The 17419-nt window shown below is 42.3% G+C and overlaps 1 protein-coding gene across 4 annotated transcripts in view; it reads left to right on the forward strand.

The window, feature by feature from the left end:
- Positions 1 to 17419, forward strand: part of b4galnt4a (beta-1,4-N-acetyl-galactosaminyl transferase 4a) — a 973366-nt gene that overhangs the window by 525942 nt on the left and 430005 nt on the right. For all 4 annotated transcript variants that reach the window (XR_010976333.1, XM_068045982.1, XM_068045983.1 and 1 more), the window contains exon 4: positions 16921 to 17016. Coding sequence is in view for 3 of the 4 variants with exons in the window: in XM_068045982.1 (XP_067902083.1) it covers positions 16921 to 17016 (96 nt within the window). In the remaining variant the exon portion in view is untranslated. The remainder of the gene's footprint in view (positions 1 to 16920; positions 17017 to 17419) is intronic.

Raw genomic sequence — 17419 nt, forward strand, 5'->3', positions numbered from 1 at the left:
ACCCCATTGGAGGAAATCATCCGCATCGCTGTCTCCAAGAGACTCACTGAACCAGAATTTCTTTTTCATTTGTGACCTCATAATGAAATATTCCTGTCCTCACATTTCATTTCGTGTGGTGAGGAGGTGTCATGCCAATGTGCTTTGTTGAATGATAATTTTCTTTAATCCACTGACTAGAGATCTGAATTTATATTTTTTGAAGACATTTTAAAAAGAACAGATAAAAAAAGATGACTTTGCTGCTAGCTTACCTCTTCAAACTAAAAGCCTCAGGGCCACCAAATTTAGCTAGAAGTCAACCTAATCACCTAAAGCCACAGACTGTATACCCCTGTTTTCCATGGGCTCTACCTCAACCAATCTACCTTTCCCCACTCTGTAATCCATTTGTATGTGTGTAAACCTCTAGTGTGTGTGTGAGTGAAAGTTGGCATGTAGTTTATTGTTCTCATTAGATCAGTTTAAGTACAATAACGTTAACCTCTTTCTTTGTTAAACTCAAGAAAACATGTCCAATTGGTTCTTGTTATGATCATAGCAAGTAAGTAATCAAACATCTACTGAATTGGCCAGTTTAAATTGGCCACTTTAAGAAAGAATTAAACCTGTTGTAGTCAAACAGGGAGAATGAAAAGAGGGAAGCCCTTCGACCCCTTCTCACTTGACTGTAAAACTACATCTCCTCCCAAGTCTTTATCCAACATTTTTCCAAACCTATATACATTTATAACTTCCCTATGACTTTCTCTCCCCTAGGTCTCTGAAATTACAAATTCAGTCTCATCCAAGGGTTGACAACTCTGGTTGTAATCTGTCCGGGATGATCAGTAGCTTTCATAGGAAGTCTGGGTTGCTGACGTGGGTTTTTCGTTTCTATGGGTTATAGTATTCCGTTTAGTTTGGGTATGCTTTTCTTCATCTGGATCTTGCAGATGGATTATTGGCTGTTGCTTTTATGGAATAGGAATGCTATTCCTCTGATTCCTTCGTATGTTCCCTTCTTTGTTTGTATAACATACAATCACTAATAATCCTCATGCTTATGGATTACTGTACCTTCTCATTCCAGGTCACGTATCCAAACTTTTTGACCATTGTTTAATTTGGGTAAGCTTCGAATTCGATATCTCCTATTGTAATTCCAGGTTTGTTGCCTTCTGTAGGAGTTTTCTGTTTCTTGAACTTTCTCGTAGTCTTGAGTTTTCAATCCTGGCATTAGTTGTTGAGGCAATACAGGAAGCTGTGTTCTTAAATTCCTTCCCATTAGTAATTCTGCTGGTGATAATCCACATAGCAGTGGCATTGAACAATAAACTAGGAGTGAGATAGGAAGATCTTCATTTTTCTTGAGCAATGATTTTATAGTTCTCACACCTCATTCTGCCTCGCCATTGGACTGTGAGCTCATAAGATGCTGGAAGCCGATCTTCATGGCAAGCTGGGTAAAACATTCATTCACGAACTGTGGTCTGTTGTCTGATAATATTTTATTGGGAATCCCATGTGTCGCGAAGATGTCTGTAAGGATTCTGGTAACTACCTCGGTGCTTGTAGAATGTAATCATGACTTCCTGGAAAAGTAGTTGATATGAATGATATATGACTTCCCACCAAGCATACATTAATCTATGCCTAGCCTTTGCCAAGGTCTAATTGGAAATCGGATGGTCAACAGCGGCTGTTCTGGCCTCTGTATCATGCATGTCTGACAGTTGTTGATCATGGTCTTAATATCTTGAGATATGCCAGGCCACCAAACTGAAGATTGTGCACTTGCTCTGCACTTGGTTATACCCATATTGCCTTGGTTTAATCGATCTAAGATTTTTTTTTATTCATTCAGGGATGTGGGCGTCGCTGGCTAGGCCAACATTTATTGCCCATCCCTAATTGCCCTTGAGAAGGCGGTGGTGAGCTGCCTTCTTGAACCGCTGCAGTCCATTTGGGGTAGGTATACCCACAGTGCTGTTAGGAAGGGAGTTTCAGGATTTTGACCCAGCGACAGTGAAGGAACGGCGATATAGTTCCAAGTCAGGATGGTGTGTGACTTGGAGGGTAACTTTCAGGTGGTGGTGTTCCCATGCATTTGCTGCCCTTGTTCTTCTAGTTGGTAGAGGTCGCGGGTTTGGAAGGTGCTGTCTAAGGAGCCTTGGTGCATTGTTGCAGTGCATCTTGTAGATGGTACACACTGCTGCCACTGTGACTGTTACATCATCACTCGTACAGTGGGAGGGGTCTCTCACTGTCTTCGGTATTAACCCTTTACATCCTTATACTAGATAATGGAACAGATCGAGAGATTGATGTGAATGTTTCTTTTTTTTAACCAAAAAGCCCACATCCAGCAGGAAGCATGAAGGGTGGTAACTGAAAAGGAAAGATTGCAGGAAATGACAGAAAGAAAGGAAACTCCAGATCGAGAAAATGAAGTCTCCAAGAATGTAAAATTCAATGCATCAATAAAAATATACAGATACCAATAACATACAGTAAGAACATTCAAGAAGCGGTTACTCAACATTGAGGTTTATGTTGTGTTGCAAAAGCGATACTGTTTTTAATTTGCCAAATGGAGGAAGAGTATGCTCAGCCAGAGGCCCAATAATCCATTCCTACAAATAGATCAATTAGTTCAGCGAATTGAGTTAATCTTTCAGCAAGTTAGACGGATGTATTCTGACTAGATGTTTCTGAAAATATTGCTTGTATTTGTAGTTTGTAGTCGGGAAGAACGTGGTATATGACCAGCTACGTTCACCAGCTGCAGTTATGTTATTTAAGCATTAAGGCCTGCTGATGTTGAATAGATACCTCAAAGTTACAGTAATGTTTTGTTTGGGCGGGGCGGGGTGGTGAGGAATCAATGTTAATGTATACAAGTTATAAAGTAATACATATGTTTGGGTCTATCGGTTTTGAATAAATACATCTATGAGTAGTGTTGTGGGCTTGTACATAATCTCTTATGTATGTGTTTATGTGGGGGAAGTGGGTGGTGGAGAAATGGTGGTAGAACTGCTGTTGAGAATCAGATGCCGCCATAAGGTGTGTGTATGCAGAGTCAGGAGTGGGCAGAGGTTATTAGTCTCTGTAGGCTCGTGAGGTTATTTTGGCACAGATTGGATGCTTTTCAGGCCAGTGGAGTATTCAAAAGGAACAGGCTGGATTTTAGCCTTGTGAGGATAGTGTATTGCTTTATCAGAAATTTTGGAGCATTGTAAAACTCAGGGGAAAATTGCTTCCATTGATTTTTAAAATTCTTTCATGGGATGTGGGTGTCACTGGCAAGTCCAGCACTTTTTTGCCCATCCTTAATTGCCCCTGCCAACTGAGTGACTTGCTAGATCATTTCAGAGGCCACTTAAGAGTCAACTATATTTCTGTGGTCTAGAGTCACATGTAGGCCAGACTAGGTCAGGATAGCAGATTTCCTTTTCTAAAGAGCATTAGTGAACCAGATGGGTTTTTACAACAATTGATGATAGTTTCATGGCACCTGTGCTGAGGCTAGCTTTCAATTCCAGACTTCTTAATTAATTGAAATTCCACCAGCTGCCATGGGGGGATTTGAACCCATGTCCCCAGGGCATTAGCCTTGGCCTCTGGATTACTAGTCCAGTGACATTATCACTACGCCACCATCTCCCCTCTGCAAGGCTTTCCACCTGACCTCTGTGCACAGAGCTGGGAATATCTATTAATCAGCTTAAATACAGAGTGGCAACAAGAATTTGGTGAGAGTGGTAAAGGATGGGTAAAAGATAGTGTGCTTTCATCAAGTTGAAATTTAACAAAATGTTCTTACTTTGAAACTGTACTTTAAAACTGCAAGTCAGCGGTAGTTAACAATTAACAGTCAATCAAGTTAAAAACAGAAAATTGCTGAAAATACTCAGCAGGTCAGGCAGCATCTGTGGAGAGAGAAACAAGGTTAATATTTCAGGTCAATGGCCTTGCATCAGAATACACTGATGATGAAAAGTCATCACCTGAAACATTAACTTTGTTTCTGACTCAACAGCTGCTGCCTGACCAGTTGAGTATTTCCAGCATTTTCTGTTTTAATCTCCAATCCATTATCTGAGGTGGGAAGGTGCACAGTACTCCAGGGCAATGTGGGTGATTGACCAGTCAGCAAGATTTGCATGTAAATACTGGAGGGATGGACCTATTATTGGAGCTTCAGAAAACCAATGTCCTAATACGTAGCATTGTCCTTGTTGGATAAGTAACATGAATCTTACCAATACAAACACTCCTTCCAGGTGAAACAGCGATTTACGTGTACTTCTTTCAATTTAGTATACTGTCTTCACTGCTCACGATGCAGTCTGCTGAACAATGGGTAGATCAAATGCAGATTGGGTGACCACTTTGCTGAACACCTCTGCAAGCGTGACCCCACGCTTCCAGTCGTTTGTCATTTTAATTCTACACCTTGCTCTCATGCTGGCCTCTCTGTACTCAGCCTACTGCAGTGTTCCAATTAAACTCAACAGAAACCCGAGGGACAGGACTCAACATTGGGTTCAACAATTTCAGATCACAACCTCTACACCCATTTTGTTTCCTTTTTCTTTGCCGGTTTTGGTTTTAACTCATTTTTCTCCTGTTTTTGCTTTTGATGGCAGCTGTTCATCATTTTGCCATTCATACCTCCTCTGGATATATCATTTGTTTTTTTTACATGTCCATTAGCAATCCCTTTAGCAGTACACCACCAACTCTTTTGTCATTTAATCCCTCCCGTCTTCCATCATATTCCCATTGTTCTTTTTCACACCCTGTCTCCTTTGTCTTGCTTAAAACCTGTTACATTTCTAACTTTCCCAGTTCTGATGGAAGGTCATTGACCTGAAACGTTAACTCTGTTTCTCCCTCCACAGAAGCTGCCTGACCTGCTGAGTATTTCCAACACTTTCTGGTTTTATTATTGAATCCTACCATTGTTCTGTTCTGTGCTGGTAGGCTGCACAGTTTTATCTAGTTAACTCCAGTGTTATTTGTGCACGCTTGTTGGTTCCTTAACTTTGCCTCTACCAACCTGTTCCTTTGCTCTCTGGACTCAGATAAGCAGGAAAAAAGACCACTTCATATCAGGCAAACAGAAATTGAGTATTGCTGAAAATAGAGACATGTTGTTGAAGCTTTTCGTCTTGCACTCATCAGGACAATCTGCAAGAATACCAATGTGTGGGAAAGCAACAACTTTATACTGTATGAGAAGAGAGTGCTGATTGTTTGGCAAGTGAACTCTGATTGGTAAATGCATTGCCATGGAGAATGCACCAGTTAATTTCTTTGAAATTTAAACCAGGCTGCCTAACTCTGATTGGTCAAGGCATTGCCTTGAGGAATGAACTAGCGAATGGCTGTCACTTATTTTGTTTAGTTGAAACAGGCACAATATGTGTAAATGTTCTTCCTGTCTGCAAAGAACAGGCCCCTGTGTATTAATATATGTAGCTTCCAGTACGCACAAATGCACTACACTGCGAGCCTGACTGACAATCTTAAATTGATTGTCAGCACAATTCATAGCACACTGAAGATTATTTCGCAAATGTTGTCCAATCACGGAATCACATCTAACATTGGACACTGTGTTTTGAGTTTTGCAAGCACAGGCTGGTTGGGTACTGCCTATACCTTGCCTGTTGCAAACAGCGAAAGGGACATGTTGTTTGATACGATCTACCAGTCTTTGGGATGTACAGCCTATATACCTGGCATCACATTGGCATTGAAACTCATATATCACGTAACTCATTTGTGTGATAGGCAGTTCCGTCTTTTTGGCTTGACGGCAGCATCCTGTTAATGGCAAATACCACATGTGTTGCTACTGCATAGTAGCAGTGTGAAACAGCTAGCTTCATTTGTTGCAATACTCAAGTTCTGTACTGCCAGACAGGAATTGTTCCTGCATTCATTGCTTTGGAGAATCTGATGGTGTATTTCTGTTCATATCAGACATCCAGCTGACCTATAAATGATGGTGTAGGTTATAACGAGATGTATCCATACATTAATAGTCAAATTTTACATTGAGGCAGTGGCCCTGCCCACCAGTTAAAAAGTTGGGGGAGAGCCTGCCTCCATTGGGCCCAGAAGCCTTACAGCAATTTTGCATGGCCCAGGCCCTTGATTGGTCTCAGTTGGGATTTCTGCCCCTCTGAGGCAGGAAGCTCTGCCTCCAAGAGCTTCCGGCCAATCAGAGGGCCAGCAGTTCTTCAGTCCCAGCAGCGCCACCAGGATCAGTGGCCACTGCTGGGACTGCATCCAGCAAGAGGACCATGGATGTTGCCCTTCAAAATGGTAAGTGGAATTCGAACCTCGCCGGGGACAATTGGCTGGGCCCTAACGAGGGCGGTGGAAATCAGAGAGCGGGGCGGGTGGGTAGTTTTAGTAGGGGCAGCCTGTGCTGCTGGGGGTCGCTCTATGAGACACAGGGTGCCCGATCAAGAGGGCACCCCCCCTCGCCCCAGCCTGCAAGGACGCTGCCAGGATTTACTGGGTGGCCTCCTCAGGTGCTGAAGCGCCCATCTGCTGCTGGTAAAATACCAGCGGTGGCAAAAGGAGGCCCATAAGTGCCAATTAATTGGCCACTTAAGGATCTTAATTGGCCTGGGGCGGGCAGGCCATTTGTTACTTTCCCCGCCGCTGGTAAAAGAGCAGTGGGGGCAGGTCGGTGATGGGCACGGCGCACTCCCCTACCTTCCATTCAATTTTATATCCCCATTTCCCCATGCCTCCCACCCCGTCTACCAGCCCGCTCACGGGGGGTGCCATGTTAGGGAGAGAGTAAGATTTCGGTCAAAGTGTTAGCACGAAGAGAGTGTTAGGTTTTGTAACTCCACTAAAATAACTCCATGAGTGCAGTTGTGTACTGTTTCAAAGAGAAACCTCAACCGCCATCAGAAAAATATATATATCTGACATATTTATAAAATCTGACAGCAGATACACTCATTGTGAGCCACATCTTGCTGGCTCATGTAAGTAAAAGAGTGCACATCTCTGATTTGGCTTCCTGCTTTAATTAGCTCTCTGTGCTGTGTTCAAGCATAATAGCTGCTGAATTGTTCATTGGAGATTTAGCAGTAATTACTCCACTCTGTGCAGTACTCTGCTGTGTCTGTGCTTCTCGTGTTGGCTTCAAATTATCGGGCACTACGCTCTGGAGCTTCTATGCGAGACTTCTCTTATCTGCAATGCTCATTAATTAATCAGCTAGCCCTCTGTCCACTGGTGAACTTAATGTCTTTCAATGTAGGCCACTGATCATCCACACTGTTTGCCTTTAATGAATGTTGCTATCCTGTTGCTACTTCAGATGGCATTTGATAGCTCAGTTCTGCACTGATCTTATTTTTCTTGCATTTGGCCTGGTGTTTTAGTAGCGGTTTAAAATATGTCTGAAGGGAACCTTCAGGAATCTGCATTAACCTGTGAGAGGACTGGCAGTACATATGAACCAAAATTTTACAAAGTTAAAGTTAGTGGTAGCTTATACTCCAAATGGAATGAAAAAAAATGCATTTATGTTGCACCATTCACAGCCTTTGGATATCCTAAAGCATCTCACAGCTAAGCTAGCAATTGGGAAGTACAGTCACTTGTAATGTATCAAAACATGGCAGCCAATTTGCACACAAATAGCAATGCGATAAATAACCAGGTAATTTATTTTTTACTGATGTTGTTTGGGGGTTAAATATTGACCTGATCACTGGGGAGAACTAAAAACAGAAAGTGCTGGAAATACTCAACAGGTCAGGCAGTATCTGTGGAGAGAGAAGCAGAGTTAATGTTTCAGGTCTATGACCTTTCATCAGAACCTCCCCTGCACTTCTTTGAATAGTGCTATGGGATATTTTGCATCTACCTGAAAGGGCAGGAGGGACCTTGTTTTAATGTTTTATTTGAAAGACGGCACCTCCAACAGCACAACACTCCCTCAGTACTGTACTGGAGTGTTATGTGCTCAACTGCTCACATGGGGCTTTTGTTTTTATTCGTTTGTGTGATGTGGGCGTCGCTGGCTAGGCCAGCATTTATTGCCCATCCTGAATTGCCCTTGAATTGAGTGGCTTGCTAGGCCATTTCAGAAGGCATTTTAAGAGTCAACCATATTGCTGTGGGTCTGGAGTCTAATGTAGGCCAGACCAGGTAAGGACAGCAGATTTCCTTCCCTCAAGGACATTGGTGAACCAAATGGGTTTTTACAACAATGGTTTCATAGTTTTAATTCCAGATTTATTAGTTGAATTCAAATTTCAACATCTGCCATGGTGGGATTTGAACCCATGTCCCCAGAGCATTAGCCTGGGCTCTGGATTACTAGTCCAGTGACATTACCACGGTGCCACTGCCTCCCCTTAGGCTTGAACCCATAACATTTGAACTCAGAGATGAGAGTACCACCACTGAGCCAAGGCTGATAAAGAATTTTCTTTTGTTTTGTACTTCTTAGAAATTTACGAAGCTTCAATTTACGAATAAGTATAAGAGGGGACATTAGTGTGTTAATCTGTAATACTGCCAAATAGGCAACAGAATTGCACAGAGCTGAGTTCCCAATCTTGTGAGTCGGCAGTGCTAAATAAAAGTCACAGAAGGGGACATTGCTAGTTGATTCATGCCAGGTCACTTATGCATGCAGGCTGACCTCTTGGAATGAAGAATAATACAGTAGATTTTGATTTTGTGAGATTAAACTAATAGCGAATCTGTAGCTCCTTATACATCTCATCCCGTTTTTATTGTCATTGAGGTCGGTGGGAATAAAATGCATGAGAGATTTAAAATGGGCTGCTGATTCACAATTACCCATTTTATGCTGTCACACAAAGTCCAAATTTACTACAGTATGTTTCAAAAAGACTAAGAGAAAAGATATTTTTAATGATGCCTCTGTGAAGCCTTTGGTGATTTCTTTTCCCTATGTTAACGGCATAACAATTCCAAGTTGATGTTTTTCCTCAGTAAAACATTTTCAAAGTAGAACCTGAAAAGCAGGTGCTGACCATTGTCTGTTTAATCCGTTGCTTTCAAGGAAAATCTTAAGTAAAACATAATTACCAAAACTTTATTTAAAGGCAACAAAAGCACATCAATGTAATGCATAATAAATTCGCATTGGCACTAGTCAAGGTGTTCCAAATGCTTAAGTAGCCAGGTTTGATGAAACCTTTATTGTTTGATCCGTCAACACAGGAGAAGTGATGCTGATGTCCAATTTGGTCTGTAACTTTGGGTGTTAAAGAACACATCCAGCTCGTTTTTTGGGTGACACATTATTTGTAGGAATGCTGTAAGCAGTATGTCATAGAGTCATTACGGCACAGAAGGAAGACATTCAGTCTCATTCCCTCACTCTATCCCCGTGACCCTGCAAGTTTATTTCCCTGAAATGCCCATCCAATTTCCTTTTGAAATCATTCATCGTCTCTGCTTTCACCACTCTCCTAGGCAGTGAGTTCCAGGTCATTACAACTCGCTGCGTAAATACATTCTTCCTCACATTCTCTCTGCATCTCTTGCCCAAAACCTTCAATCTGCCTCCCCTAGTCCTTGTACTAAAAGCTTTTCTTTATCTACCTTACCTAAACTGGTCATAATCTTCTATGCCTCGAGCAAATCTCACCTCAATCTCCTTTGCTCCAGGGAGAATAACCCCAGCTTCACCTCCAAACCTTATAGCTAAAATCCCCCATCCCTGGAACCATTCTGGTAAATCTCCTCTGCACCTTCTCAAGGACCCTCCTTCCTAAAGTGTGGTCACCAGAACTGGGCGCAATACTCTTGTTGTGGTCTAACCAGAGCTTTATAAATGTTCATCACAACTTCCCTGCTTTTGTACTCAATAACTCCATTTATGAAGCCCCATGTTACGGTCACATGGTGAGGAGTGAGGGTGATTCCCCCTGTTCAACTCCCACCTGACCGTAGCAAGTGTTTTTTGTTAAAAGCAAAATACTGCGGATGCTGGAAATCTGAAATAAAAACAAGAAATGTTGGAAATACTCAGCAGGTCTGGCAGCATCTGTGGAGAGAGAAGCAGCGTTATCGTTTCGGGTCAGTGACCCTTCTTCAGAACTGGCAAATATTAGAAATGTCAAAGGTTATAAGCAAGTAAAGCGGCAGTGGGGTAAGAGATAACAAAGGAGAAGGTGTAGATTGGACAAGGCCACAGAATAGCTGACCAGAAGGTCATGGAGCAACGGCAAACAATATGTTAATGATGTGTTGAAAGACAAAGCATTAGTACAGATAGGGTGTTAATGGAGCTCGAGGAACAGCATCTCATTAGGCACACAACAGCCTGCCGGACTGAACATTGAGTTCAATCATTTCAGAGCATGACGGGACCCCCATTTTACTTTCATTTTTAGTTTTTTTTTCATTTTCTTTTTTTCTTTTTTACATTTTTTACATTTTTTTTGTATGTTTATTTTATTTCATCTTAGTTTGTTCAGTTTGCTTACCCACTGTTTTTTTTCATGTCTGTACTTGCTGCTGTTCAATTTTCAGTCCATTAACACCCTATCTGTACTAATGCTTTGTCTTTCAACACACCATTAACATATTGTTTGCCTTTGCTCCATGACCTTCTGGTCAGCTATTCTGTGGCCTTGTCCAATCTACACCTTCTCCTTTGTTATCTCTCGCCCCACCCCCGCTTTACTTGCTTATAACCTTTGACATTTCTAATATTTGCCAGTTCCGAAGAAGGGTCACTGACCCGAAACGTTTACTCTGCTTCTCTCTCCACAGATGCTGCCAGACCTGCTGAGTATTTCCAGCAATTTTTGTTTTTATTTAAGTGTTTTTTGTTGTTAAGGTTCAACCTCTTTGTGATTTATTTGTCAAATAAACAGATGGCAACAGATTTTATTGTAGATTTGAAACAGAAGCTTAATTATATATTGAGCAATATGAGAAGCAATGTGAGAAGCTGAATACAGACTGGTTTCAATCTCACTTTGAAGAGCTGGAACCTATTAAAGCCGCTAAGTGTACTGCACTGTTGAACTACAAGAAAGCCCCCAGCAAGTTAACATCCGTAGCACTTAAAGTAGCCAGAAGCACTGCACAAAGAACAGCCAGGCGTTGTGCAAATGACTACTGGCAACACCTATGCAGTCATATTCAGCTGGCCTCTGACACCGGAAACATCAGAGGAATGTATGATGGCATTAAGAGAGCTTTTGGGCCAACCATCAAGAAGATCGCCCCCCTCAAGTCTAAATTAGGGGACACGATCACTGACCAACGCAAGCAAATAGTCCGCTGGGTGGAGCACTACCTAGAACTGTACTCCAGGGAAAATGTTGTCGCCGAGACCGCCCTCAATGCAGCCCAGTCTCTGCCAGTCATGGATGAGCTGGACGAACAGCCAACAAAATTAGAACTCAGTGATGCCATTGATTCTCTAACCAGTGGAAAAGCCCCTGGAAAGGACGGCATTACCCATGAAATAATCAAGAGTGCCAAGCCTGCTATACTCTCAGCACTCCATGAGCTGCTTTGCCTGTGCTGGGATGAGGGAGCAGTACCACAGGACATGCGCGAAGCAAATATCATCACCCTCCATAAGAACAAGGGTGACTGCGGTGACTGCAACAACTACCGTGGAATCTCCCTGCGCAGCATAGTGGGGAAAGTCTTCGCTTGAGTCGTTTTAAACAGACTCCAGAAGCTGGCTGAGCGTGTCTACCCTGAGGCACAGTGTGGCTTTCGAGCAGAGAGATCCACCATTGACATGCTGTTCTCCCTTCGTCAGCTAAAGGAGAAATGCCACGAACAACAGATGCCCCTCTACGTTGCTTTCATAGATCTCACCAAAGCCTTTGACCTCGTCAGCAGACATGGTCTCTTCAGACTACTAGCAAAGATCGGATGTCCACCAAAGCTACTAAGTATCATCACCTCATTCCATGACAATATGAAAGGCACAATTCAGCATAGCGGTGCCTCATCAGACCCCTTTCCTATCCTGAGTGGCATGAAACAGGGCTGTGTTCTCGCACCTACACTGTTTGCGATCTTCTTCTCTCAGCTGCTCTCACATGCGTTCAAGTCTTCAGAAGAAGGAATTTTCCTCCACACAAGATCAGATGGCAGGTTGTTCAACCTTGCCCGTCGAAGAGCGAAGACCAAAGTACGGAAAGTCCTCATCAGGGAACTCCTCTTTGCTGACGATGCTGCGTTAACATCCCACACAGAAGAGTGTCTGCAGAGACTCATCGACAGGATTGCGGCTGCTTGCAACGAATTTGGCCTAACCATCAGCCTCAAGAAAACTAACATCATGGGACATCAGAAATGCTTCATCCATCAATATCGGCGACCACGCTCTGGAAGTTGTTCAAGAGTTCACCTACCTAGGCTCAACTATCACCAGTAACCTGTCTCTTGATGCAGAAATCAACAAGCGCATGGGAAAGGCTTCCATTGCTATGTCCAGACTGGCCAAGAGGGTGTGGGAAATTGTCGCACTGACTCGGAACACAAAAGTCCGAGTGTTTCAAGCCTGTGTCCTCAGTACCTTGCTCTATGGCAGCAAGGCCTGGACAACGTATGTCAGCCAAGAGTGACGTCTCAACTCATTCCATCTGCGCTGCCTCCGGAGAATCCTTGGCGTCAGTTGGCAGGACCATATCTCCAACGCAGAAGTCCTCGAGGCGGCCAACATCCCCAGCATATACACCCTACTGAGGCAGTGGCGCTTGAGATGGCTTGGCCATGTGAGCCGCATGGAAGATGGCAGGATCTCCAAGGACGCATTGTACAGCGAGCTCGTCACTGGTATCAGACCCACCGGCTGTCCATGTCTCAGCTTTAAAGACGTCTGCAAACGCGACATGAAGTCCTGTGACATTCAAGTCGTAGGAGTCAGTTGTCAGTGATTGCCAGAGCTGGCGGACAGCCATAAAGGTGGGGCTAAAGAGTGGCGAGTCAAAGAGACTTAGCAGTTGGCAAGAAAAAAGACAGAAGTGCAAGGAGAGAGCCAACTGTGTAACAACTCCGACAACCAATTTTATTTGTAGCACCTATGGAAGAGTCTGTCACTCTAGAATTGGCCTTTATAGCTACTCCAGGCACTGCTTCACAAACCACTGACCACCTCCAGGCACTTACCCATTGTCTCTCGAGACAAGGAGGCCAAAGAAGAAGAATGCCTTATCCCAATATTGTCGCAACTGCATTCACTCATGCATTCAATCGCATGCACAATAAGAGACAGATAGAGAGGAAAAGGGATGTGTTTTTTAAGTGAGGTAGGATTTCTGGGTTCATGGTAAACCTGATGAATTCTCTCAGAGGTCAAGTTCTCTTTGGTTGTCGGCCTGAGCTGTTAGTAGATTTCTGTCTTGGTTGAAGGTTCAGTTTGAAGACAGAGGATCACTTACAGTTCACCGCTGCATAAGTAGAATTTATGGCAGTGTTCCTTCCCTTCTGGCTAGCTGGATTTTCTCCCAGCTGTTATCTGGACAAGGTTTTGGTGATGCTTCTTCCTGGGTTTCTCTCTCTCTCTCTCTGCCTCGAGGGCTGTCCTTTTAAGGTAAAAAGTTTATCACATCAGAGTCTAGTTTATCACATCACACAATAGCCCAGGATGAGAATAATCTGGTTATGTTTCCACTTCATACCTTCTTTGTTTCAGTAGAACCCATTCAATTCAGGATGGGTGTAATTGACACCTCTCAACCTGTTTAGGCATTCTTTGTTCCAAACAGTGTGGCAATGTTCAAATACACTTGCGGCCATCTTTTTCAGCATTCTACATTTTTAAAAAAGGAAAGTCAATTTTTATCATTTTTCCATTTCAGTTCTTGTAGTTTTAATCACTGCACTTTATGTGAGCCTCACACCAAGATTCCATATGCTTTGTTAACTACTCTCTTACTATGTTCTGCCACCTTCAAAGATCTATGCACATGACCCCCCCAGGTCCCTCTATCCCTATACACTCTTTAGAACTGTGCCATCAAGACGATATTGTCTCTCCCTATCCCTTCTGCCAAAATGCATCGCCTCACATTCTCTGTATTAAATTCCAGCTGCCACTTATCTGCCCACTTTGCTGGCCTATCTATGCCCTGTTGCAGTAGATTGCTATCATCCTAACTGACTGCCACACCTCCAAGTCTGGCATCATTGGCAAATTTTGAAATTTTACTCTGTATTCCTATATACAAATCAATAATATATATATTTCAAAAAGCAGTGGTCCTAACACTGATCCTTAGGGAACACTATTGTATATTATTCTCCAGTCTGAAAAAAAAACATTTATCATGACTTTCTGTTTTCTGTCCTTAAGCCAATGTTTTTATCCAAACTAACAGTGACCCTCCTGCTCCACAAGCCTCAATTTTGTTAACCAGCCTTTTATATGGTACTTTATCAAAAGCTTTCATAAAATCCATATAGACAATATCCATTGCTTTCCCTTCAACAACCATTTTCTGTTACTTCATCAAAAAGTTCAATTAGATTAGTCGAGCACGATCCGCCTTTTACAAATCTGTGCTGGCTCTTAATTAATTCAAACCTCTCCAAATGCCTGTTGATTTTTTTCCCTGATTATTGTTTCTGAAACCTTACTCACCACTGATGTTAAACTGACTAACCTTTAATTACTAGGACTGTCCTTACATCTTTTCTTGAATAGGGCTGTCACATTTGCCACTCTCCAATCCTCTGGCACCTCCCTCATTTCTAGGGAAAATTGAAAGATTATGGAAACCCATTCCACTACCTCCACTTCCACTTCCTTTAGAAACCTGGGATGCAAACCATCCGGATGAGGCGACTTATCCACTCTAAGCATAGCCAGCCTTTCCAGTACATCCTTCGTATCAATTTTCACCCCATCCATTACCTCTACCATCTCTGATTCTACTGATGTTTTGTCAGTATCCTCTTCCTTAGTAAACACCAATACAAATTACTCATTAATTATTCTAGCCTTGCCCTGCACCTCTAAACATATATCACCCTCTTTGTCCCTAATAGGGCCCACTCTGCCTCTTACTACCCATGTACATGCCGGTAGACGATTTTTGGGTTCCCTTTTATGTTAACTGCCATTCTATTTTCATATTCTCTCTTTGCCAGTTGTATTTTCCTCTCCACTTCCCCTCTTAACTTGTTGAATTTGGCCAGGTTCTCGCTTGTAAACAATTCCAGCCAGTGAAAGAACATATTGTGTATGTTTATCATATTTTTAAATTCATAGGCAGTGCAGCAACATTGAATTTGGCATTTTTGAAATGCACTGCACTCATGCATCAAATTTCTCATCGTGTATGCAAATTGATAACTGCACACCTTGAAAACAAAAGTAAGTTTCACCAGATAAAATAACATGATTACTAAAGAGTTTACCTGACCTCAAATTAATAAATATAGTTAACTTTTATATTCATTTATTTACCTTGGTTGGAAAATGAAATCTGATGAAAGGTTACAGATCTGAAGCATTAACTCTGCTTCTCTCTCCATAGATGCTGCCAGACCTGCTGAGTATTACCAGCAGTTTCTGTTTTTATTCCAATTTCCCATTACTGGACATGTGATCTTGGAGCCATCTTGACTCCAAAATATTCCCCCACTTCTCCTCAAGGAGAATAATTATCAGGGACTTTCTTTTCTCAAATATAATTCAATAGAAAGAACAGCAAATTGCAGCTGATTTTGGATGGCACTTATATCGCCTACGTTCCTTTTCTGAGCATAATAGAAATGTCAGTGCTTTTTCACTTTTCTACAACAGTCAAGTATTTCTTCTGAGCCTGGTGACCTTTTAATGACAGTTTTTTCTGACTTATTGCTCTTACTGCATTTTAGAAGTTTTTGACAAAAGTAACTCAGTGCAGTATTAACTTGTCAGTGTTTCCAGCACACAGACAGCTAGTTGAGACTGGGCCTAGAATTACTTTTTCATTCTGGCCAACCCGGGTACAGAAACAATGAGATTGAGTCTGCAGTTTGGGAGTCACTTTTTCCTGCCATGAGCCAAGATAGAAAAACCTTGCCAGCTCGCCCGGGGCTAACTTGCTTTCCTGCTTAGTTGAGGAATTGAAGAACAAAGTAACATTTTTACATTTCTCCTTCCATCTCACTCTATCACTGGATATTTCTTAATTCTTTCAGTTACATTAGAAGCAACTTTGTTGGCCACTGATTAATTTAAGGAAGTAGCAAACATTCTTCCATTTGGGTTTTGTTTTTAATGAGATGTAAAACCTGTATTGTTCTATTTCTTAGAATGGTGCCAAGCACTCCATTTTGAAACCTTTCCCAATTTTCTATCTGAGTATTCAATGATCCAATGGGCTGTCTTTTTGAAGGCAGAGTAAAAAAGTGAAATTACTTTCAGGCATTTCTTTAGTGCAGTATTTTCAAAGTCACTAAGTTTTTGAGTTCCATAATTTTTGAATTATTTATTTCTTCCCATGACTGGAATACAAAAGATACTTATGACATTAGGAAATGTTTCTGTGTCAATAACACAATGCCATTCTACAAGGATGCAACAGTCTGAGTTATTCTATATGGATACTCAAGCCTATGTACGTTTATACTAGCCATGCTGTGAAAAGAGTCCTTGTGATATGGATCAGTGTTCCCTTTAAGCTGCGCAGCAATCGGGAATGTGCTTCACAGGGGACAAACAAGCCGCACACAAGCAATGTTCCCTTTAAGATACAGGATCACACAATGCAAGAAACGAGCGTGCACATTGACGGAAAATTAGAAGGAACATTGCTATATATCCTTAAAAATTCTCTGATTCCACAAGGAATTGCAATGTTGAAATGAAGTTTTGTCTGTATTACATGTACATTTGACCATCAGGACTGAGATATTATGATAAATGTTTGCTTGCTTGTCATTTTGCAGTACAAAGGCCAAGTGAACCTTCATGTTTTTGAGGATTGGTGCGGCTCTTCAATTTATCAACTTCGGAAGAATATTCATTTTCCACTCTACCCTCACGTAAGTAAACTGCAGGATTAGACCTCCACCTAATGGCATCTCTTCTCTGGCCTCAATGCAAGAAATTTGAAAGGTAACAATGGGAGGATGGATCACCATTCTCCAAATGACTTGCTGCCTCCTTCCCCCGTTGCCCTGTTACTTTTGTCCTCTCGTAAAGTCTTCTGCACCGTGAACAATTCCCCAGTCGTGAGGGAGGCTGACAACTTGCTGCTAAGTCTCTGCTGGTACTGATGTTTGAAGTTGGAACCAGGAGGTGTATGAGATTGGCAGTGGGTAACTTGCTCTCTTGCTTTTCCTGCCACTCCATGGAGAAAGCACTTTTCTCTGCGTGTTCCATTGATGGTGGGTGTCAGCTCAAGCACTTCACCTCTGAGTCAGAAAGTTGTGGGTTCAAGCCCCA

This window comes from Heterodontus francisci, chromosome 14 (assembly GCF_036365525.1).
Source record: "Heterodontus francisci isolate sHetFra1 chromosome 14, sHetFra1.hap1, whole genome shotgun sequence".
NCBI lineage: Eukaryota > Metazoa > Chordata > Chondrichthyes > Heterodontiformes > Heterodontidae > Heterodontus > Heterodontus francisci.